The 23,443-nt window shown below is 42.0% G+C and overlaps 1 protein-coding gene across 5 annotated transcripts; it reads right to left on the bottom strand.

The window, feature by feature from the left end:
• Nucleotides 1-6,823: 6,823 nt before the first annotated feature.
• On the bottom strand, nt 6,824-13,786 carry LOC144317717 (HLA class II histocompatibility antigen, DO beta chain). Of its 5 annotated transcripts, none has more exons than XM_077904526.1 (6): nt 13,695-13,786; nt 10,527-10,796; nt 9,777-10,058; nt 9,189-9,299; nt 8,897-8,928; nt 6,824-7,767 (listed from the first exon to the last, which is right to left on the bottom strand). In XM_077904526.1, the coding sequence occupies exons 1-6, from the start codon at nt 13,783-13,785 to the stop codon at nt 7,732-7,734; spliced, it is 822 nt and encodes a 273-aa protein (XP_077760652.1). In that variant the 5' UTR covers nt 13,786; the 3' UTR covers nt 6,824-7,731. The 5 variants fall into 5 exon arrangements, with proteins under 5 accessions (XP_077760652.1, XP_077760654.1, XP_077760655.1 ...); XM_077904528.1 differs by having other exon boundaries at nt 9,777-9,980; XM_077904527.1 differs by lacking the exon at nt 6,824-7,767 and adding an exon at nt 8,309-8,722.
• Nucleotides 13,787-23,443: the final 9,657 nt, after the last annotated feature.

Genomic DNA, 23,443 nt, shown 5'->3' with positions numbered 1-23,443 from the left:
GATCTTTCATCCATTTTGAGTTTATCTTTGTGTATGGTGAAAGAGAGTGGTCTAGTTTCATTCTTCTGCATGTGGATGTCCAATTTTCCCAGCACCATTTATTGAAGAGACTGTCTTTCTTCCAATGGATAGTCTTTCCTCCTTTATCAAATATTAGTTGCCCATAAAGTTCAGGGTCCACTTCTGGATTCTCTATTCTGTTCCACTGATCTATGTGTCTGTTTTTGTGCCAGTACCACACTGTCTTGATGACCACAGCTTTGTAGTACAACCTGAAATCTGGCATTGTGATGCCCCCAGATATGGTTTTCTTTTTTAAAATTCCCCTGGCTATTCGGGGTCTTTTCTGATTCCACACAAATCTTAAAATAATTTGTTCTAACTCTCTGAAGAAAGTCCATGGTATTTTGATAGGGATTGCATTAAACGTGTATATTGCCCTGGGTAACATTGACATTTTCACAATATTAATTCTGCCAATCCATGAGCATGGAATATTTTTCCATCTCTTTGTGTCTTCCTCAATTTCTTTCAGAAGTGTTCTATAGTTTTGAGGGTATAGATCCTTTACATCTTTGGTGAGGTTTATTCCTAGGTATCTTATGCTTTTGGGTGCAATTGTAAATGGGATTGACTCCTTAATTTCTCTTTCTTCAGTCTCATTGTTAGTGTATAGAAATGCCACTGACTTCTGGGCATTGATTTTGTATCCTGCCACGCTACCGAATTGCTGTATGAGTTCTAGCAATCTTGGGGTGGAGGCTTTTGGGTTTTCTATGTAGAGTATCATGTCATCGGCGAAGAGAGAGAGTTTGACTTCTTCTTTGCCAATTTGAATGCCTTTAATGTCTTTTTGTTGTCTGATTGCTGAGGCTAGGACTTCCAGTACTATGTTGAATAGCAGTGGTGAGAGTGGACATCCCTGTCTTGTTCCTGATCTTAGGGGAAAGGCTCCCAGTGCTTCCCCATTGAGAATGATATTTGCTGTGGGTTTTTCATAGATGGCTTTTAAGATGTCGAGGAATGTTCCCTCTATCCCTACACTCTGAAGAGTTTTAATCAGGAATGGATGCTGTATTTTGTCAAATGCTTTCTCTGCATCCAATGAGAGGATCATATGGTTCTTGGTTTTTCTCTTGCTGATATGATGAATCACATTGATTGTTTTACGGGTGTTGAACCAGCCTTGTGTCCCAGGGATAAATCCTACTTGGTCATGGTGAATAATTTTCTTAATGTACTGTTGGATCCTATTGGCCAGTATCTTGTTGAGAATTTTTGCATCCATGTTCATCAGGGATATTGGTCTGTAATTCTCCTTTTTGGCGGGGTCTTTGTCTGGCTTTGGAATTAAGGTGATGCTGGCTTCATAGAACGAATTTGGAAGTACTCCATCTCTTTCTATCTTTCCAAACAGCTTTAGGAGAATAGGTATGATTTCTTCTTTAAACGTTTGATAAAATTCTCCTGGGAAGCCATCTGGCCCTGGACTCTTGTGTCTTGGGAGGTTTTTGATGACTGCTTCAATTTCCTCCCTGGTTATTGGCCTGTTCAGGTTTTCTATTTCTTCCTGTTCCAGTTTTGGTAGTTTGTGGCTTTCCAGGAATGCGTCCATTTCTTCTAGATTGCCTAATTTATTGGCGTATAGCTGTTCATAATATGTTTTTAAAATCGTTTGTATTTCCTTGGTGTTGGTAGTGATCTCTCCTTTCTCATTCATGATTTTATTAATTTGAGTCTTCTCTCTCTTCTTTTTAATAAGGCTGGCTAATGGTTTATCTATCTTATTAATTCTTTCAAAGAACCAACTCCTGGTTCTGTTGATCTGTTCCACAGTTCTTCTGGTCTCGATTTCGTTGAGTTCTGCTCGAATCTTTATTAACTCCCTTCTTCTCTTGGGTGTAGGATCTATTTGCTGTTTTTTCTCTAGCTCCTTTATGTGTAAGGTTAGCTTTTGTATTTGAGTTCTTTCCAGTTTTTGAATGGATGCTTGTATTGCGATGTATTTCCCCCTTAGGACTGCTTTTGCTGCATCCCAAAGATTTTGAACGGTTGTATCTTCATTCTCATTAGTTTCCATGAATCTTTTTAATTCTTCCTTAATTTCCTGGTTGACCCTTTTATCTTTTAGCAGGATGGTCCTTAACCTCCATGTGTTTGAGGTCCTTCCAAACTTCTTGTTGTGATTTAGTTCTAATTTCAAGGCATTATGGTCCGAGAATATGCAGGGGACAATCCCAATCTTTTGGTATTGGTTCAGACCCGATTTGTGAACCAATATGTGGTCTATTCTGGAGAAAGTTCCATGTGCGCTTGAGAAGAATGTGTATTCAGTTGAGTTTGGATGTAAAGTTCTGTAGATATCTGTGAAATCCATCTGGTCCAGTGTATCATTTAAAGCTCTCGTTTCTTTGGAGATGTTTTGCTTAGAAGACCTATCGAGTATAGAAAGAGCTAGATTGAAGTCACCAAGTATAAGTGTATTATTATCTAAGTATTTCTTCACTTTGGTTAATAATTGATTTATATATTTGGCAGCTCCCACATTCGGAGCATATATATTGAGGATTGTTAAGTCCTCTTGTTGAATAGATCCTTTAAGTATGATATAGTGTCCCTCTTCATCTCTCACTACAGTCTTTGGGGTAAATTTTAGTTTATCTGATATAAGGATGGCTACCCCTGCTTTCTTTTGAGGACCATTCGAATGGTAAATGGTTCTCCAACCTTTTATTTTCAGGCTGTAGGTGTCCTTCTGTCTAAAATGAGTCTCTTGTAGACAGCAAATAGATGGGTCCTGCTTTTTTATCCAGTCTGAAACCCTGCGCCTTTTGATGGGGTCATTAAGCCCGTTCACGTTCAGAGTTACTATTGAGAGATATGAGTTTAGTGTCATCATGATATCTATTCAGTCTTTGTTTTTGTGGACTGTTCCACTGAACTTCTTCTTAAAGGGGAATTTTAAGAGGCCCCCTTAAAATTTCTTGCAGAGCTGGTTTGGAGGTCACATATTCTTTTAGTTGCTGCCTGTCTTGGAAGCTCTTTATCTCTCCTTCCATTTTGAATGAGAGCCTTGCTGGATAAAGTATTCTTGGTTGCATGTTCTTCTCATTTAGGACCCTGAATATATCCTGCCAGCCCTTTCTGGCCTGCCAGGTCTCTGTGGAGAGGTCTGCTGTTACCCTAATACTCCTCCCCATAAAAGTCAGGGATTTCTTGTCTCTTGCTGCTTTAAGGATCTTCTCCTTATCTTTGGAATTTGCAAGCTTCACAATTAAATGTCGAGGTGTTGAACGGTTTTTATTGATTTTAGGGGGGGATCTCTCTATTTCCTGGATCTGAATGCCTGTTTCCCTTCCCAGATTAGGAAAGTTTTCAGCTAGAATTTGTTCAAATACATATTCTGGCCCTCTGTCCCTTTCGGCGCCCTCGGGAACCCCAATTAAACGTAGATTTTTCTTCCTCAGGCTGTCGTTTATTTCCCTTAATCTATCTTCATGGTCTTTTAATTGTTTGTCTCTTTTTTCCTCAGTTTCCCTCTTTGCTATCAACTTGTCTTCTAGGTCACTCACTCGTTCTTCCACCTCGTTAACCCTCGTCGTTAGGACTTCTAGTTTGGATTGCATCTCATTCAATTGATTTTTAATTTCTGCCTGATTAGCTCTAAATTCTGCAGTCATGAAGTCTCTTGAGTCCTTTATACTTTTTTCTAGAGCCACCAGTAGCTGTATAATAGTGCTTCTGAATTGGCTTTCTGACATTGAATTGTAATCCAGATTTTGTAACTCTGTGGGAGAGAGGACTGTTTCTGATTCTTTCTTTTGAGGTGAGGTTTTCCTTCTAGTCATTTTGCTCAGTGCAGAGTGGCCAAAAGCAAGTTGTATTGGGAAAAAGAAAAAGAGAGGAGAGAAAGAAGGAAAGAAAAGAGAAAGAGAAAAAAAAGGGAAGAAAAAGAAAAAAAAAAAACGAAAAAAAAAAAAAAGAAAAAAAAGAGAAAGAAAAAGAAAGGAGAAAAAAAAGGGGGTGGGGGAAGGAAACAAATCAAAAAGCAAAACAAAACAAAAACAAAAACAAACAAACAAAAAAAGAACCACCGGGGAGTATCTTCTGATTCTGTGTTCTTTAAGTCCCTTGGCTTCTCCTGGAAGTTGTCCGTCTAGCTGGTGTTCTGGGGGAGGGGCCTGTTGTGCTGATTTTCAGGTGTTAGCAGTTGGGGGAGCTGCTGTGCCCCTGCCTGGTGCAGGGCTCGGTGGGGGTTGTTTACCCCGTGAGGCCGCAGGAGGAACAGCCCCAGTGGCGGGGCAGCTCTGGAAACCTGGATTCAGCTCCGGCAGGAACTCCGTCTGCAGGGCCTGGAGGCTCCGGGGCGGGGCCGCTGATCTGCTCAGCTGGGGCAGGAGCGTCCTTGCTGTCCTGGGCCCTCCCGGCCTCTGCCTGTCCCGGGGGAGGCGGGATCCTGGGCTGTGTCCCGGCGCCCTGTGCTCCGGAGCCTGCGCTGTTGGATTCGCGCTCCCGGGCCGCGCAGCCCCCTCCGCGGAGCCGCCGCCCGAGCCCCTCCGAGCTGCTCCTGGAACCGCGCAGGCCCCTCCGCACGGAGCCTCTTCCTCTGCCCGAGCCCCTCCGAGCTGCTCCCGGGGCCGCGCAGCCCCCTCCGCGGAGCCGCCGCCCGAGCCCCCCGAGCTGCTCCGGGTCCCGCCGGGTCCCGCCGTGCGCGCTGCAGCCCTTAGGGAGCTCGGCGCACTCTCCTGGGTGCGCAGTTGCTGTTAGTGTCCCCGGGAGCCCGAGGGCATCCCCGCCCTCCTGGGTCCTGCTCCAACTCCCCACGAGCCCCTTTCCGCCCGGGAAGGTCGGTGCAGCTCCTGCGTCTCCGGGACGGGGCTCTCCTCGAAAATAATATTTTTTAATTTCAGAAATATGATGACAGTACTCAGGAGATAATTAGAAATAAAATCCACTTCAGAAATGAAGAAAAAAAACCCAGAAAAACAAATAGACATAATGGAGAAGGCCTCAACAGAAAGAAGGCAAAAAGAAAGAGAATATGGTGGGATGCCTGGATGACTCTTGATTTAAGCTCAGGATTGTGGTATACAGCCCTGAGTCTCTTTTTCTTTCTTTCTTCTTTAAAGATTTTATGTATGTATGTATGTGTGTATGTATGTATGAATTTGGGGTGTGAATAGGGGGAGGGGCATAGGGCAAGGGAGAGAATCTCAAGCAGCTCCCTGCTATGCACAGAGCCCAACACAGGGCTTAATCTCACGACCCTGAGATCATGACCTGAGCTGAAATCAAGATTCTGACACTTAACCGACTAAGCCACCCCAGGTGCCCCTGAAAAATCTGTTTAATGTCTCATTTAGTAATGACTCACTTGGTCATAAATTCTTCTACACTCGGTCTGCACCAATATGTTGTTCGGTTAAAACACATACAGAAAATGTGGCCTCACTCAGATGGAAAGAAGGGAAAAATTTTAATAGCCTTTCAGCTATTGTGTATATTCTTTGATAAGATGGTAAAACTCAACAAATGGTAGATTTTTACAAATTAGTTGCAGTGTGGAATCTGAAATCTTATCAATGGTCTTTTCATGTTCTGTTATGTTAAAATTCATTGATCTACCTTGCACTTTGAATGGACCCTTTATGCTTGGTAATTTAGCAGTACCATGAATTGATCATTTGGAAAGGGGTTCACAGGATTATGCAGATCTCCAAAACGTTGACACAGTTCACTAAATATGAAAAAAGCATATTTGGTAATATCACCATCAATCTCATCCAAAAAAATATTTATTATTAGGAAGCTGGGGCAAACACAAGTTTTCAAAAATTTTAATTTTTCTCTGGAAAATATGACTTTCACTGTCAATATCATTTTCTTTGAAGTGACCGACTTCTTTTGCTTATTTTTGAGAAAATGTCTACCAAAAATATTAAATAACCACAGTGTGTCTGTAAGTCACTCTTTGAAAAATTGCAGTCCATTAGAAAAAGAAGAGGTGACTAGTTTTATCTAGACGTCAAGCAATTACACAGTAATTTTCCACAATATAAATGTGTTTCCATCACTTTGGAGAAGAAATACTAATTTTGCCACACTGTGTATTAAAAAGATGCCTACTTGAGATTCAATATTTAGTAAAACTAATGATTTTTATTGCTTCACCAAAGCTCTCTTTAGGTAAAACTGACATTCTTGAAGATTTTTCACTGCAAGTACATGGCAGCCAAGAACACCATGACTACTTGCAGAATTTAGTGTCACTGCCTGGATTCGTGCTACAGCACCAGGAGTTTTACCCACTGTAGATTTTGCATCATCAGTACAAATACAGTGAAAAGGGCAAGTAAGAGCTTATTTTTTTTTTTAAGAGCTTATTATTATTACAAAAATAGTTTTGACCTTGCAGATCCCCCAAAAGTGTCTCAGTGACCTCCAAGGAGTCCACAGACCACAACTTGAAAACCACTGCACTGGAGAGACACTGACACAATGGAATAGTAGTTAGCATTAAACACATTATTCACAGAACTAAGACTAAAAAGGGAGCAAGTATCCTCTGTAATGGTATCTGATCCATTAATTTAGATATAGGACAACTATAAAAAGGGGAATGATGAGGAGAACAAAGCAAAGGAATATTAACTATTTTCAGTCATCATTTTGGTGGTTACAGTATGGGTATCACTATCCTCAGACTGCCATGTGCGTTCATTTGGTAAAAGCAAATGAGTATGGGTGGATATTCTAATTGTATGTATTCCCGAGTCTTTGAAAACCAGAATTGTTGATGTGGAAGAAAGGAAGGAGACACAAATGTAATACAGAAGAGATTGATTTTTTATTTATACATATATAAACTTTATACTTCTATAAATATGAATATTGTACATAAACATTTACATTTCCACCAGAAAGACTTGATATAGTGATGTCTTTATGGTTTTAGTGACATTTCCTATTAAAATAAGCCAGGGCTTTTTAAAACAATGGCTGATTGTAGTTCTGGGCAGGAAACATACAGAATAAACCTGGAACATCTTGTCATATAACAGAAAACAAAGAAACTACCAAAGATTTGTGTCAAAAGGACTTGGGAGCCACTTGAAGAAGTTTCCGTGCACCTAAGATGATACTATTAAACTCATTGCTAAAAACTACCCTGAGCTAAAAGCCATCAAATACATTCAAATCTTTGAATTTATAATGATACAAAAAATAAAAATAAAAAGTAAAACCTAGCTGCTCGCCTTAGGATAACAGTAGGAACCAAATTCATTAACTTGAAAATGAATAAAGGGAAAAAGTTAAACACTGATCTTTTCTTTCCACTGTATCACTGGGCAACCCACCAGTAAATGAAGGGAAGTGTCTCCTTACAGAAGCAATAAAGCATACAAATGAAGAAGGAATGACAGAATGAGGATATCCTCATTCTGCAGACCCAGTGAAGGAAAGGGTCTAGGCAAGGAGCACTAACAGTGATGGTAGCATTAAAAAAGACACAACTGGACAGTGTGTACCTCATGATGAAAAAACACACTGCCACCTGCAGACTTGCCAAAGAGATTAAATCTAACTGTATCCAGCCTCTGCATCCAGTTGCCAACTTGCAGAAAATGCAGAGAATGGAAGGACATGCTAAACTGCACCAGGTGCGTGCAATTGGTAAAATCCAGACTGTGGGAAACTCTGCAGGTCAAATGCTCCAGGCTTTTCAAAATATTAATCATCCCAGGCGGAAAGGGATGCAGGAGAAACCTGTAAAGTATGAAACATAAAAGACAACTAAGCTATGCTATCATGAATTCATACCTGAGTGAATAGGGAATAAAAAAATACAAGTGGTTAGTCTGACAGTCAGAATAGGATTGCTTTTGAGAGGAGGGTGAGGGGTTTGATGGGTCTGAGGCACATGCAGACTCTTGCAGGGCTGGTAAGTTCTATTTCTTGATCTGAGTGGTGATTTCAGGGTTTTTCCCTTCAATAATTCATTAAATTCTACATTTTGTGTGGTTATCTTCATTTCCGTTTTATTAACAATAAAAAAATTCATTAAAAAAAACAGTCAAGGGATCCCTGGGTGGCACAGCGGTTTGGCGCCTGCCTTTGGCCCAGGGCGCGATCCTGGAGACCCGGGATCGAATCCCACATCGGGCTCCCGGTGCATGGAGCCTGCTTCTCCCTCTGCCTGTGTCTCTGCCTCTCTCTCTTTCTCTCTGTGTGACTATCATAAATAAATAAAAATTAAAAAAAAAATTTAACAAAAAAAAAAAAAAAAAAAAAAAAAAAAAAAAAACAGTCAATAGGAAACAGTGCCTCTGAGCATTTGTCTTCTAGAGTGGAAAGAGGAAGATGTGAAGATAACTCACAGGGTTAGGGTTGGACCACAGGAACTATGCAGTTTGGGGCTCTCAGGAGCCAGCTCTGGGGGGAATTTCTGCATGCTGTCCTTGGAAACAGAGATTAATGACACAAGTAAGAGGAAGAAGGACAGAAGAGTGAGAGAAGAGAGAAGCATAATCTCAGAACACAGAACTCCAGAATCTGGTCAGGACTCTCCAAGGCCTCGTGCAAGCTGCTCCAGAACCTTGACCTCATGAGTGCCCCTTATGTAGTCCAGGGCTTAAGCCTCTCAGTACTACTTCAGGCTCCGGGGCAGGAAGCTTTGGTTGGGAACCTAGCATGGCTATGGTGAAGGAACTGCTCTTGAGATCTGCAGGGACAGTGATCAGAGTCTCAGGAGGGCCCGCACTCTCCCATTCCAGAGACTCAGCACCCAGTGACACCCAGCCACGGCCGCCCTCACATCCTACCCCCAAGACATCTCCCTCTGGCTAAAGCACTGGGAGAACAATCAGCCATCCAAAGAGAAGGAAAAAGACATTACCTCATCACCAGAAAACTGAGTCTCCACATATCCTAGAATGAGAGGAAAGAAACAGAATGCCCTTGTTAGAACCAAATGTTGTGATTATCCTGAAGGGAGGGTGATGACCTGAAATATCAGAATGCCATTTCTGCAGACCCCCTGAAATATCTCTGGCTTCAGAAAAGACTATCCTGGTGATCCCTGAGAAGTACAATCAGCTTTCCCTGTCTCATATCTTTGAAGTTAGGGGAAGTGGGAGTGGGAGAAGCCACAGGGCAAGGGGCAGGATACTCCTGAGAGGCTCAGGTACCTTTCTGAGCCCTGAGGCAGATGACAGTCCCCACCAGAAGGAAGATCAACCCAAGCAGGAAGGCTGCAATTCCACTGAGCATCTTTCTCCAAGAATATGTGGACTGAGCTCCTGTGGGAAACAGGTCTTAAAATTAGTAAAAAAGCTCCCAATATTTGATGTGCCTTCCTGGAATCCCAGAGCCTGTACTGGACACAAAATCAAATGCTATCTAGAGAAGAAATACATTTAGAAATGGTTCTTTGAAGCCAAGGTTTGCCCCCATGGAATTTCTGTTACTGAATCTTGCAGCCCACAAGAATGGCCCCTAACATACTAAGACAAAGTATTAGAGGATACTACTTCTCACAGCTGGAAATAAGTGATGAGGTGGTTAGATCTCCTTCTTTCTTGGAAGATACAAGGATAGCTATCCACCATGTCTTCTCCTCCCCTAACCCAAAGACCCCAATTTCCATGACTCCCTCAAATCAGGGGAAAGAAGCAAAAGTGTTGGGACCAAGATGAATGCAGAGGTCACACAAGGCCCTGTGCTAAGTCATCATTACTCTGAGTCAAACCCAGAGAGTACAAGAATCTGATTCTCACTCCACTCCACAGAAACAGGGCTCAGCAAGCTGGGATGATTAACAAGGCAGGTGTAGACATCTCCAAGTTCAGGAGTCATTTCCAGCATCACCATTGTCTGAAAGGTCCAGTCTCCATTCCTGATAAGGCCAGTGGACATGACCCCAACTCTCTCCTCCTGCCCATTCCGGAACCACTTGATCTTGATGTCTCCTGGATAGAAACCTGTCACAGAGCAGAGCAGCAGATTGTGGTGCTGCATGGATGGGGTCCTCTCTGGATACACTGTCACCTCTGGTTGTACTGGGAAAGGAGAAAAAAAATGAGACACTGTGAAGGAAAACCACCATGCCAGGACAGGAGTTCTTTGAGAGACTACCTCTGCCCCTAATCTCCTTCTCACACCACCCAAGTAGAAACTGGAAAAGGTAAGGAAATGTCTGCCCCCAAGAGTCAGAAACTGGGTATGTCAGGACCTCAAGGAGGAGTTAGGCCTTATCAGATACTCCCACAATTACCCCTTCTATCTGAGACCCCACTGGTCCTTAACATTCTTGAGAACTTTGGGGGTCTGGGACCAAGACCAAAGTAACCTGACTTGTGAGGATAATGAGTGAATCGCAACTGGGGACAGAACATATGCCCAGAATCCCCTGCTCATAAGTCATTTATTCTGAAGCTGGAAATTGCCTATCACAGGAAGTAAAGCCCATGATCAGGTTCATGTGTGGGAGATTCCTGAACCCCACCAGACTTCACCTTCCACCTCACCTTTTCTCCCCACAGTGAAGGGTGCACCGAGCTCGTAGTTATGCCTGCAGAGTAAATCCACAGAAGCTCTACTCCTCTCCAATATACCCGGCTGACTGTTCCAGAGCTCAGCATCAGGCTTCCCCAGCTCTGTCAATGCCACAAACATTCCCACGTGGCTGTCAAAACGTGCATACTCCTCCAGGTTAAAAATGAATCTCACTACAAACTGCACCTTCTCTGTTCCATTGATGAAGTAACAGTCAGCCTTTGCCTGAATCACAAAATCTTCTGGAAAACAACAGCAAAAAAAACTATAAACCAACCTCCACCTTTAAGAAACCCATACATAGTAAATTATGCCAGATCACATGGATTTGAGAGGAGGCCTTTTGACCTCAGTAAATAGTTCAAAGTATCCTCTTCTCTCCTGAGCCCCACTCCAGTTCCATTTAGCAAAGGCACACCCATTGTGGAAAGAAGCCTGACATCCATCCTACCAGGCCAGCCAAACAGAAGACATGTAACCCAAAAAAGGCAAGCCAAAGAGGGAGTTCCAAGAGACATAAATATTCATTCCACAAAGATTTCTTGACCATTGTTTTGCTGACACTGTGCTGGTTTCTCCAAGCCAAGTTTTCAGAAACCCAAGGTTTTTACTTCCCTTTGTTATCAAGTCAGAACCATCCATCCCAAAATGAAATAATTCAACGGTACTCTTGTCCTTAGCAAGTTCATTCTATACATTCCATCTGGAGTGAAGTGAAGGAGTGATGGGGGGAGGGGGTTGAAAAGAAATACAGACTAGGTATACATTTGATGTGAAATTAACTCCCATCCTACTTTTCACTCACTATGGGTTTTCTCCAAGAATTCCTTTATTTTTGGACCTTTCCCTTTGCACTTTTACTTAAAGAGCTCACCCCTCTGTTGGCTAAGGTAATGATTTCATTAGTTTTGTTGGTGTGAAGTAAAATAATACTAACCCATGGCTCAAAGATTAATATTATCATCAGCATCATTGGCACTATATCTACCATTCCAGTAGCTACAACAACATGGTGACTGGGAATACCTGGTTAGCTTAAACCTTCTTTGGGGGTTTTTACATGAAACATGGCCACTACATTGTCCATTATGATTTTCTACTTTCGGAGCACCTTACTAATGTTGATAGGGATTAGTTTGAGCTATATATTTCTTCATAGTGTCTACTCTGCTTATGTTCTTCAATGTAATTTAACACTCAAAAATTATGTAATCTGTCCTCATTGGTAAGAAAAAGTATAATTCTTATTCACTGAGTACACAGTCTGAGTGTTTGGGCCCCTCCCCGCAAATTCATGTGTTGAAATCCTGACCCCTAAAGGTGATATTATCAGCAGGAGGTGCTTTTAAGAAGTGCTTGGGTCAGCGGGTTGGAGCCCTCTCTCATGAATGGGGTTAGCTCTTATAAAGGAGGCTCCATAGAGACCCCAAGCCCCTCCTACCACATGAGGACACAGGAAGAAGGTACCACCTTCTCCAGGAAGACAGTCTTCACCAGAACACAGCCATGCTGATGCCTTCATCTTGGACTTCCTAGCCTCCAGAACTGTGAGAGATAAATTTCTGTTGTTTATAAGCCATCCAGTCTGTGGTATTTTGCTACAGCAGCCAGAATGGACAGAGACACAATGATATCTGTCATAGATTTGAAGATTTGAAAAATTCTAAGTGACAAATTGGTAAATGGTCCTGGGTTAAGTTTCCATTGATCTTAGTTCTAGTTTTATATCTAGCAGTTTTACACAGAGCCACTTACCCTCCCTGACCTGCTTTCCCTTGCAAACAACACTGAAGCTGAGCTCGAAAGCATAGTGTTAAGTGACAAAAGAAGCAGAATTTGGTTCAATGTACAATGACATTTATTAAAATTTTAAAATACACATGAAAAACAATTCTGAATATCCTTACAGGCCAGCCTCATAGTTAAAGTTACATCAGACACATTAGAATGGAATTGTAAGGAAAGGAGGGAGTGGAAATACAGACCAGGAAAGAGGAGAGAGTCCTTTCTTGGACCAACAAATGATTGCAAAGTGCTGTGAACCCACTGGGTAAGACTGACGCAATTCTCTGTATGCACTCGAGAACAACAATACTAAAAGGAAACTCAAATGGGTTGATAATGTAGGTTGGTCAGAAAAGATCTCCCTGAAGAAGTGGTATGAGGATAATCGTTAACGACCCCGAGTTGTAAATTTGCTTTCATTTCTAAATTCAGAGGTCTCCTCCAGGAACTAATGAGCTGAGCGTTAAGGACTACTACAGCATCCTTCCTGGATCAGCACTTAGCAGCTAAAGTCAGCTGTAACCTCCAATGTTCTTCCTTCTAACAGTTTAAATCAGAAAAAGAAAATTATCTGGGTGTCAGATCTGTGTCTGTGTTAAGACCTGTTCTTTAACGGACATTGTAAGCTCAGAGAGGTTTCTATTCTAGGAGAATAACCATCGTCTCCTACCCACCCTGCCCTCCCAGGTTTGTTCCTCTTTTGTGTTTAATGAGACCTTGACATTCAAACAGCCTCTGTTTTTAATGCATTATATCCTGTTTTCTACTGATAAGTATGTTTTCAGGGTGTAATACTGTCTCATATTCGTGCAGCCCATCTCCTTGGCTAGAAAAATAACAGCAATAAATACACATATCCAGGAACCTAAGGAAGGCATAATGCATTGAACTTCTCTTATTACTCAAAGCTGGGGTTAATAAATGCCAAAAGAATAAATCTTTGTATCCAATTTCTTTGGTCCACATGTATCTCAGTTGGATAGACATAAAAAGAGTTGCAATCATCAGAGCAACTCCTATTGGAAGAATTATGACTATTCTCAGACTGCCCCCAGTTTATACAGTTCTTGAGACTGACACTGATATTATAAGGACCCTAAGCAAGACAAAATGTTTCCCTTCTTCCTGCTACCCTACTCCTTGAAGCTGAGGCTCTGCTGCAGGATGTTCCCTTTTTCCAGCAGTCCATTGTGTGTGGTAAAGAGGGAAGGCATATCTGAATTTCAAAAGGAATAACACTTTGAAACCAGAAGCCAGTTCCAGTCTGGGCTGCAGCCTGGACCTACAGGGAAAAGCATCCATCCTCCATGCCAATTCTTGCATACATACCTGGGAAAAAATTGCTCTGCTCTTACCTGGAGAGTCTCTGCCTTGAGTCATGGAAGAATCCAATCCAGTTACATTCACTAACAGAGCCAGCATCCATGGAACCCACCCAGAACCCATTCTGGAAGGAAAAACAAAAAATTAAACAGTAAAGTCATCAACTTCTTCAAAATGGGGCTTACCCCCTCAAAACTCAGTCAAAAATATTTATTAAGAGTATGAATACCTTTCTGGCTTCCCCAGGATTGGAAACTCTTCACACTGATAACCAATCATGATAGAAGAGTTTTGCATCATTAGGTGCTGGGTAGACTACTCTCATAAAGTCATGTATACCACTCAAGAATTGTTTACCTGCAGAATTACTGATGGTAGTTTAATGTGTGTGTGGAAAATGGGCTGTGAGACAAAAATGTTTTAAATAGTGTACATAGTATGTGGTCCTAGAAGAACCATGTAGATTGTTTACTATGCATTCTATTTTTTAACCAACAAGCCTCTTCTATGGTTGACATTGCCAACAGAGTGTGCAAATAAAGAAGAAGGTAGACATGATTCTGAAGCATTTGCCTCAAGGGGATTTAATGAAGGGATTATCAGAGAAGATATAGAAGAGATTGAGAACCACCTGGAGAGTATGATTTCCTATAAACCAAGAGAGGGCCACAAAAAAGAAAATAAAGAGAAGATTCTCAACAGAATAAAATGCTGCAAAAATGTTCAAGAACATTGAACTCAATGTGGTTCAGTCAGTTAAGCATCTGCCTTTGGCTCAGGTCATGATCGCAAGGTTCTGGGATCGAGCCCTGAGTTGGGCTTCTCACTCAGCATGGAGTCTGCTTAGATTCCCTTTCTCCCTCTACCCCTCTCACTTGTGCAGTCTCTCTCTCTCTCTCTCAAGTAAATAAATAAAATCATTTTTTAAAAGAGTTCATTTACTTATTCATGAGAGACACGGAGAGAGGTAGAGACAGGCAGAGGGAGAAGTAGGCTCACTGAAGGAAGCCTGATGAGGGACTCCATCCTAGAACCCCGGGATCAGGACCTGAGCCAAAGGCAGATGCTCAAGTACTGAGCCATCCAAGTACCCCAAATAAAGTCTCTTTAAAAATGTTCAAGAGGAAAAAAAAAATGTTCAAGAGGATAAAATATAAGAAGCATTATTGTGTTTTATAATTAGTGGAGCACCAACAACCTTCAGTAGGACATTGAGTATTTGAAATGAAGGCAGCAGATATAAACAGCCCTTCAAGAATGTGAAGTGAAGCAGCACCTGGGTGGCTCAGTGGTTGAGCATCTGCCCTTGGCTCAGGTTGTGATCCTGGGGTCCTGGGATCCAGTCCCACATCCGGTTCCCCTAAAGGAGCCTGTTTCTCCTCTTTCTCCTTCTGCCTGTGTCTCTGCCTCTCTCTGTGTGTCTCTCAAGACTAAATAAATAAATAAAATCTTTTTAAAAAAGAATATAAAGTGAAAACAAGGGAAAAGATGGTATTTACCTTGAATGAAAAGCCACACAAAAGTAAAGTTACCTTTAAGAAAAACCTTAACAGGGATCCCTGGGTGGCGCAGCGGTTTGGCGCCTGCCTTTGGCCCAGGGCGTGGTCCTGGAGACCCGGATCGAATCCCACGTCGGGCTCCCAGTGCATGGAGCCTCCTTCTCCCTCTGCCTATGTCTCTGCCTCTCTCTCTCTCTGTGTGTGACTATCATAAATAAATAAATAAATAAATAAATAAATAAATAAATAAAAAAGAAAAACCTCAACAGCGAAATGGGGGATGGGTATTAAGGAGGGCACTTGTGATGAGCACTGAGTGGTATATGTAATTAATCACTAAATTCTGCTCCTGAAACCAATATTATACTATATGTTAACCAGCTAGAATTATTTTTTAAAGATTTATTTATTTATTCATGAGAGACACAGAGAGACAGGCAAAGACACAGGCAGAGGGAGAAGCAGGCTCCATGTAGGGATCCAGAGGCGGGACTCGATCACAGTATTCCAGGATCACGACCTGAGCCGAAGGCAGATGTTCAACCACTGAGCCACTCAGGCACCCCACTAACTAGAATTTAAATAAAACCTTGAAATAGAAAGAAAAAAAAAAAGGAAGGACCTTAATGAGTTTCTCAGTCAAGTAGAAGGCATCTGTACATGGGAGAAATTGAAGATAAAAAAGAGAAGAAAAGAGAAATTACCTCCAGAATTCCTAATGGAATCCAAAGAGATTGTCAGACCTGGTTATAAAAAGGAGCACTTGTTCAGCAACTAGACTGAAGACAGGGGGATTGGAAGCAAGAAAGAGGGGAGTGAGGAAGTTCTAGTTGTATGACTTCAATGGACTCCAGTTAGGACAAGGCAAAACCTTCTGCTAGAAAGGAGTTGGAAGAAAATCTTTTTAACCAAAGTAGTCTATAAGTACATTTTTATTTATTTAGCACACAGTCATCTATGACCAATATTATGGGTTATGCAGTAATGACACAGACATGTTCCTTGTTCTCAAGAAATATATAGCCTAAGCAAAGTGACAAGGAAACAATCCACTGTGATGTCAGAAGGAATGAGATGAATTTGGCAATGTCTGGGTACATAAAAAGAGTACATTTTAGCTTAATATAGAGTTCATGATAAAGTTGATAGTTGATACAAGTGACATAACAAGCAGAGATTTTTAGAATTTGGAATACCCAGTACATGTGGACAAATAGAAAGCAGATAAACAGTGAAACAAAAAGTTTATCTGGATTCTTTCAAATTCCTAATTGTCTGCAATAAGTAAATACATGCATACTACTTCATTGAATAGGAACAGATAGGGATGCCTGGGGGGCTCAGCAGTTGAGTGCCTGCCTTCAGCTCAGGCTGTGATCCTGGAGTCCGGGGATAGATCAAGTCCCACATCAGGCTTCCTGCATGGAGCCTGCTTCTCCCTCTGCCTATGTCTCTGCCTCTGTCTCTTTCTGTCACTCTCTCTCTCTCTGTGTCTCTCATGAATAAATAAATAAAATATTTTTTTAAATGGGAAAATATATGGGTTTTTTTTTTTTCATTTCCTTAAGAGAACACACATGCTTTGATGGGTATGTAAGGTAGGATTATGATGGTAGTTGACCAGAACACCCAGGAATACTTGAGTTATGCTTTGCCAAATATGCTTGGATGCCCTCAGGAAATCTCTACCCATAAGTAGTAATACCAACTTGTAAATTAAAGACTGACTCTATTGTTAATTGGTCAACTCTCTAATACCCCAATAGAAGGTTTTATGGTAAACTTCTCTAAAGCATGAGGCCCAAGTAAGTTCTCTGTTCCCTCTTAAATCCCACTTGTACCACTAGCCAGCTATAAATCCTGAAGGACTAAGAACTCCCCAACATAAGAGTAATAGTTTGGGTCACAAAGGAGCTCTGTTCAAGATGGCAAAAATAGGATTCAGAAAAAAAGTGAAATGTAACTACATACATTTAAGTACTGTGGCCCTTGCACTTTGAGTAAATATGCCCTGTCCTGGAATCTGACCAATCAAAATAATAATTCCTTCTCCTGGAAAAAGATGAGGAGGTGTGGAAGACATCACTAGTGTTCACCAATATCTTCTACTTCCTGGGCACATGGAAAATTGTATTTCCTAGTTTCCCAGAACTATGTGACTAGTTCTAGACAATAGTTAGTGAATAAAAAGGTTCTTAGACAAAGATTTTAGCTACCCTTGCATGACTTTTCTCTTTTTCCCTTGCCAAGTCAACCAAAACAACCTTGTATTGAAATAGTAGAATCAGAATATAAAAGCAATGAGCTAATTAGCAGAGTTATCATAAAGAGGAGAAGCCCTAGAGAATCACCCAAACCCACAATGGATGTTATATGAATGAGAAAAAAGTTTTGCTTGTTTAAGGCTCTAAGGGCTGTTACCACAGCTTGGCCTAACTTATCCTAACTAATATAGGACGAGAATAAGATTGTTGACCTGCCCCTCCACATCCCTCAGGTATACTTGAATATTCATGAGTTAGAGGCCTGAGCACAGGCAAAACTGGGAGACTCTGTCCACAGAGTATAGGACCCATGACTGTGGGTACATCTTCTAGAGGTGAATGGTTGTGTTGCTCCCATTTGTGAGGGCACATGTAGAGCTGATTGAAAAGGTGACAATCAGAGGAAGCTCAAGCCACAGAGCTTTAACTTCTTCTCTTCTTCTTACTCACACCGGCCTTAGTCTTTCCCATGTTATTTTATCTCACCTGGAAGTGGAGAAAAATATTTTACTTGAAGCTAAGTGAATGAGACTCTGACATGGAGATTATCAGAAGCAGCAAAGGCATGAGACGGCATGCTGCCACTGAGGCAAGAATGCTCCTCCCAGGGCATGAGAAAAGAGACGGTAGTGTCCATATAGGGTTGCCAACCTAATTTTCTAAGCTTTTGAAAGAGGGACACCTGGGCTTGTATTTTGGAATACTTTTGAAAGCTCTTTTAAGGTATAATTTGTGTAATTGACATGCAACAAAGTGCACTTATCTAATGTTAACAATTTGATAAGTTTTTACATGTATAAAGTCATGAAACTACATTGTGAAAATCAATTTATCTGTCACACACATTTACTTTGTGCTCATATAATCTCTGCCTTCTCCAGCCTTCCAGGCAATCATTAATTTTCTTTCCTTTACATTGGGTTAGTTTGTATTTTCTATAAGGCATTATTAAGTATATGGTTGTTGTTGTTTTTTTTTCTGTACTTGTTTTGCTTCATTCTGCATGCTTATTGAGATTCAACGATGAGCTTATTATCTTATCTGCAGGCAATACTGTAGTTGGTCTTCAGCCCTTTCTCTCAAGGATGAGAGAGAGATCTTGAGGAGAGAAGAAAGAGTGAGGCCTAGAAAACACAGATAAAAGGTGTGCTTGTCTGTGGATTTAGAGGAAGAGAAAGAGTTGATAGATGGCAAGAGATGCTGAGGGGACACTGGAGGATGTGAATGCTGAACCAAAAAGTTAGGAAGGTTGTTCTTTTCTACTTCTGGTGTGAACGTGTCTAAGGCTCATAAACTCTAAAATCTGACTTAACTACATCATGATCATAATAGCTAATATTTATTGATCATACATTGTGAGTCAGGTTTTTTTAATTTTAGAAGATATTTATTTATTTATTTATTTGAGAGAGAGAGAGAGAGAGAGTACAAGCAAAGGGAGAAGCAGAGGGAGAAGCAGACATCCGCTAAGCAGGGAGCCCAACACAGGGCTCTATGCCAGGACCCCAGGACCATGGCCAGAGCCAAAGGCAGACACCTAGCCAACTGAGCCACCCAGGCACCCCATGAGTCAGTTTTCTAAGCCCTGTGAATGTCTGTGTCAGTGCATGGTGATGGCGAGGTGGGTAGAGAGAAAGAGAAAAAAGGGAAGAATAGAGAGAGAATCATAATAATAACCCTTGACAGAGATAGTGAAGGCTCCTTGCATGGAGCTTGCTTCTCCCTCTGCCTGTGTCTGCCTCTCTCTCTCATGAATAAATAAATAAAATATTTTTTTAAAAAAATATAACCATCTTAAAAAATTTTTATTGATATATTGATAATAATACAATAATATTAGAGGACTTTAACACCCCGTTCACTGCACTGGACAGATCATCTAAGCAAAAAATCAACCAGGAAACAAGGACTTTGAATGACACACTAGACCAGACAGACTTCACGTATTTTATCCTACAGTAAAAGAATACACATTTTTGGGCAGCCCCGGTGGCGCAGTGGTTTAGTGCCACTTGCAGCCTAGGGCGTGATCCTGGAGACCCGGGATCGAGTCCCACGTCGGGCTCCCTGCATGGAGCCTGCTTCTCCCTCTGCCTGTGTCTCTGCCTCTCTGTGTGTGTGTGTGTGTCTCTATGAATAAATATATATATACACACATATATATTTAATATATGTATATATATTATATATATACACATTCTTCTATATTCTATATATAGAATATATATATTCTATATATAATTATATATATATATATATATATATATATATATATATATACACATTCTTCCAGAGTGTGCATGGAACATTCTGCAGAATAGATCATATATTGGGTAATGAATCAGGTCTCAACTGATACCAAAAGATTATTCCCTGCATATTTTCAGACCACAATGCTTTGAAACTGGAACTCAATCACAAAAGGAAATTTGAAAGGAACACAAACACTTGGAGGTTATAGAGCATTCTACTAAAGAATGAATGGGTCAACCAGGAAATTAAAGAAGAGTCTTAAAAATTAATGGAAATGGATGAAAATGAAATCACAACTGTTCAAAGCCTTGAGATACAGCAAAGGCAGTCCTAAGAGGAAAGTATATTGCAATACAAGCCTTTCTCAAAAATTAGAAAAATCTCAAATACTCAAGCTAACCATACATTTAATCTAAAGGAGCTGGAGAGGGAACAGCAAATAAAACTTAAACCCAGCAGAAGAGAAATAATAAAAATTAGAGTGGAAATCAATGAAGTAGAAACAAGAAGAACAGTAATACAGATCAACGAAACTAGAAGCTGGTTCTTGGAAAGAATTAATAAAATCAATAAATCCCTAGCCAGACTTATTACAAAGAAAAGAGGAAGGACCTAAATTATTTATTTATTTATTTATTTATTTATTTTTTTTATTTATTTATGATAGTCACACAGAGAGAGAGAGAGAGAGAGGCAGAGACATAGGCAGAAGGAGAAGCAGGCTCCATGCACCGGGAGCCCGACGTGGGATTCGATTCCGGGTCTCCAGGATCGCGCCCCGGGCCAAAGGCAGGCGCCAAACCGCTGCGCCACCCAGGGATCCCTTGGAAGGACCTAAATTAAAACCATGAATGAAAGAGGAGAGATTGCGACCAACACCAAAGAAATACAAACAATTTTAAGAACATATTATGAGCTGTAGGAGGGGCACGATGGCGGAAGAGGAGGGTCCCCAAGTCACCCGTCCCCACCAAATTACCTAGAAAATCTTCAAATCATCCTGAAAATCTAAAAATTCAGCCTGAGATTTAAAGAGAGACCAGCTGGAACGCTACAGTGAGAAGAGTTCGCGCTTCTATCAAGGTAGGAAGACGGGGAAAAAGAAATAAAGAAACAAAAGGCCTCCGAGGGGGAGGGGCCCCGCGAGGAGCCGGGCTGAGGCCGGGGCGAGTGTCCCCAGGACAGGAGAGCCCCGTCCCGGAGGAGCAGGAGCTGCACCGACCTTCCCGGGCGGAAAGGGGCCCACGGGGAGGTGGAGCAGGACCCAGGAGGGCGGGGATGCCCTCGGGCTCCCGGGGACACTAACAGGCACCTGCGCCCCGAGAGAGTGCGCCGAGCTCCCTAAGGGCTGCAGCGCGCACGGCAGGACCCGGAGCAGCTCGGGGGGCTCGGGGGCGGCTCCGCGGAGGGGGCTGCGGGGCGGGAGCAGCTCGGGGGGCTCGGGGGCGGCTCCGCGGAGGGGGTTGCGCGGCCCGGGAGCACGAATCCAACAGCGCTGGCCCCGGAGCACAGGACGCCAGGACACAGCCCAGGATCCGGCCTCCCCCGGGACAGGCAGAGTCCGGGAGGGCCCAGGACAGCGAGGACGCTCCTGCCCCAAGCTGAGCAGATCAGCGGCCCCGCCCCGGAGCCTCCAGGCCCTGCAGATGGAGAGCTCCGGAGTTACTGGGGGAGCTGAATCCAGGGCTCCAGAACTGGGCGCCGCCACTGGGGTTGTTCTTCCTGGGGCCTCACGGGGTAAACAAACCCCACTGAGCCCTGCACGAGGCAGGGGGCAGAGCAGCTCCCCCAAGTGCTAACACCTGAAAATCAGCACAATAGGCCCCTCCCCCAGAAGACCAGCTAGACCGACAACTTCCAGGGGAAGTCAAGGGACTTAAAGTACACAGAATCAGAAGATACTCCCCCATGTGTTTTTTTTTTTTCTTTTTGATTTCTGCTTCCCCCACCATTTTTTCCTTTCTTTCTTTTTCTTTCTCTTTTTCTTCTCTCTTTTCCTTTTTTTCTTCCTTTTTTCTTTTTTCTTTTTCTCTTTTCTTTCCTTCTCTCTCTCTTTTTCTCCTTTTCCCAATACAACTTGTTTTTGGCCACTCTGCACTGAGGAAAATGACTAGAAGGAAAACCTCACCTCAAAAGAAAGAATCAGAAACAGTCCTCTCTCCCACAGAGTTACAAAATCTGGATTACAATTCAATGTCAGAAAGCCAATTCAGAAGCACTATTATACAGCTACTGGTGGCTCTAGAAAAAAGCATAAAGGACTCAAGAGACTTCATGACTGCAGAATTTAGATCCAATCAGGCAGAAATTAAAAATCAATTGAATGAGATGCAATCCAAACTAGAAGTCCTAACGACGAGGGTTAACAAGGTGGAAGAACGAGTGAGTGACATAGAAGACAAGTTGATGGCAAAGAAGGAAACTGAGGAAAAAAGAGACAGACAATTAAAAGACGATGAAGACAGATTAAGGGAAATAAACGACAGCCTGAGGAAGAAAAACCTACGTGTAATTGGGGTTCCCGAGGGTGCCGAAAGCAACAGAGGGCCAGAATATGTATTTGAACAAATCCTAGCTGAAAACTTTCCTAATCTGAGAAGGGAAACAGGCATTCAGATCCAGGAAATAGAGAGATCCCCCCTAAAATCAATAAAAACCGTTCAACACCTCGACATTTAATAGTGAAGCTTGCAAATTCCAAAGATAAAGAGAAGATCCTTAAAGCAGCAAGAGACAAGAAATCCCTGACTTTTATGGGGAGGAATATTAGGGTAACAGCAGACCTCTCCACAGAGACCTGGCAGGCCAGAAAGGGCTGGCAGGATATATTCAGGGTCCTAAATGAGAAGAACATGCAACCAAGAATACTTTATCCAGCAAGGCTCTCATTCAAAATGGAAGGAAAGATAAAGAGCTTCCAAGACAGGCAGAAACTGAAAGAATATGTGACCTCCAAACCAGCTCTGCAAGAAATTTTAAGGGGGACTCTTAAAATCCCCCTTTAAGAAGAACTTCAGTGGAACAATCCACAAAAACAAGGACTGAATAGATATCATGGTGACACTAAACTCATATCTGTCAATAGTAACTCTGAACATGAACGGGCTTAATGACCCCATCAAAAGGCACAGGGTTTCAGACTGGATAAAAAAGCAGAACCCATCTATTTGCTGTCTACAAGAGACTCATTTTAGACAGAAGGACACCTACAGCCTGAAAATAAAAGGTTGAAGAACCATTTACCATTCAAATGGTCCTCAAAAGAAAGCAGGGGTAGCCATCCTTATATGAGATAAACTAAAATTTACCCCGAAGACTGTAGTGAGAGATGAAGAGGGACACTATCTCATACTTAAAGGATCTATCCAACAAGAGGACTTAACAATCCTCAATATATATGCCCCGAATGTGGGAGCTGCCAAATATTTAAGCCAATTAATAACCAAAAGTGAAGAAATACTTAGATAATAATGCACTTATACTTGGTGACTTCAATCTAGCTCTTTCTACCCTCGATAGGTCTTCTAAGCACAACATCTCCAAAGAAACGACAGCTTTAAATGATACACTGGACCAGATAGATTTCACAGATATCTACAGAACTTTACATCCAAACTCAACTGAATACACATTCTTCTCAAGTGCACATGGAACTTTCTCCAGAATAGACCACATACTGGGTCACAAATCGGGTCTGAACCAATACCAAAAGATTGGGATCGTCCCCTGCATATTCTCAGACCATAATGCCTTGAAACTAGAACT

The sequence above is a fragment of the Canis aureus genome, chromosome 7, assembly GCF_053574225.1.
Source record: "Canis aureus isolate CA01 chromosome 7, VMU_Caureus_v.1.0, whole genome shotgun sequence".
Taxonomy (NCBI): Eukaryota; Metazoa; Chordata; class Mammalia; order Carnivora; family Canidae; genus Canis; species Canis aureus.
The sequence above is the reverse complement of the archived record's forward strand: the minus strand, read 5'-3'. Positions and strand labels throughout refer to the sequence as shown.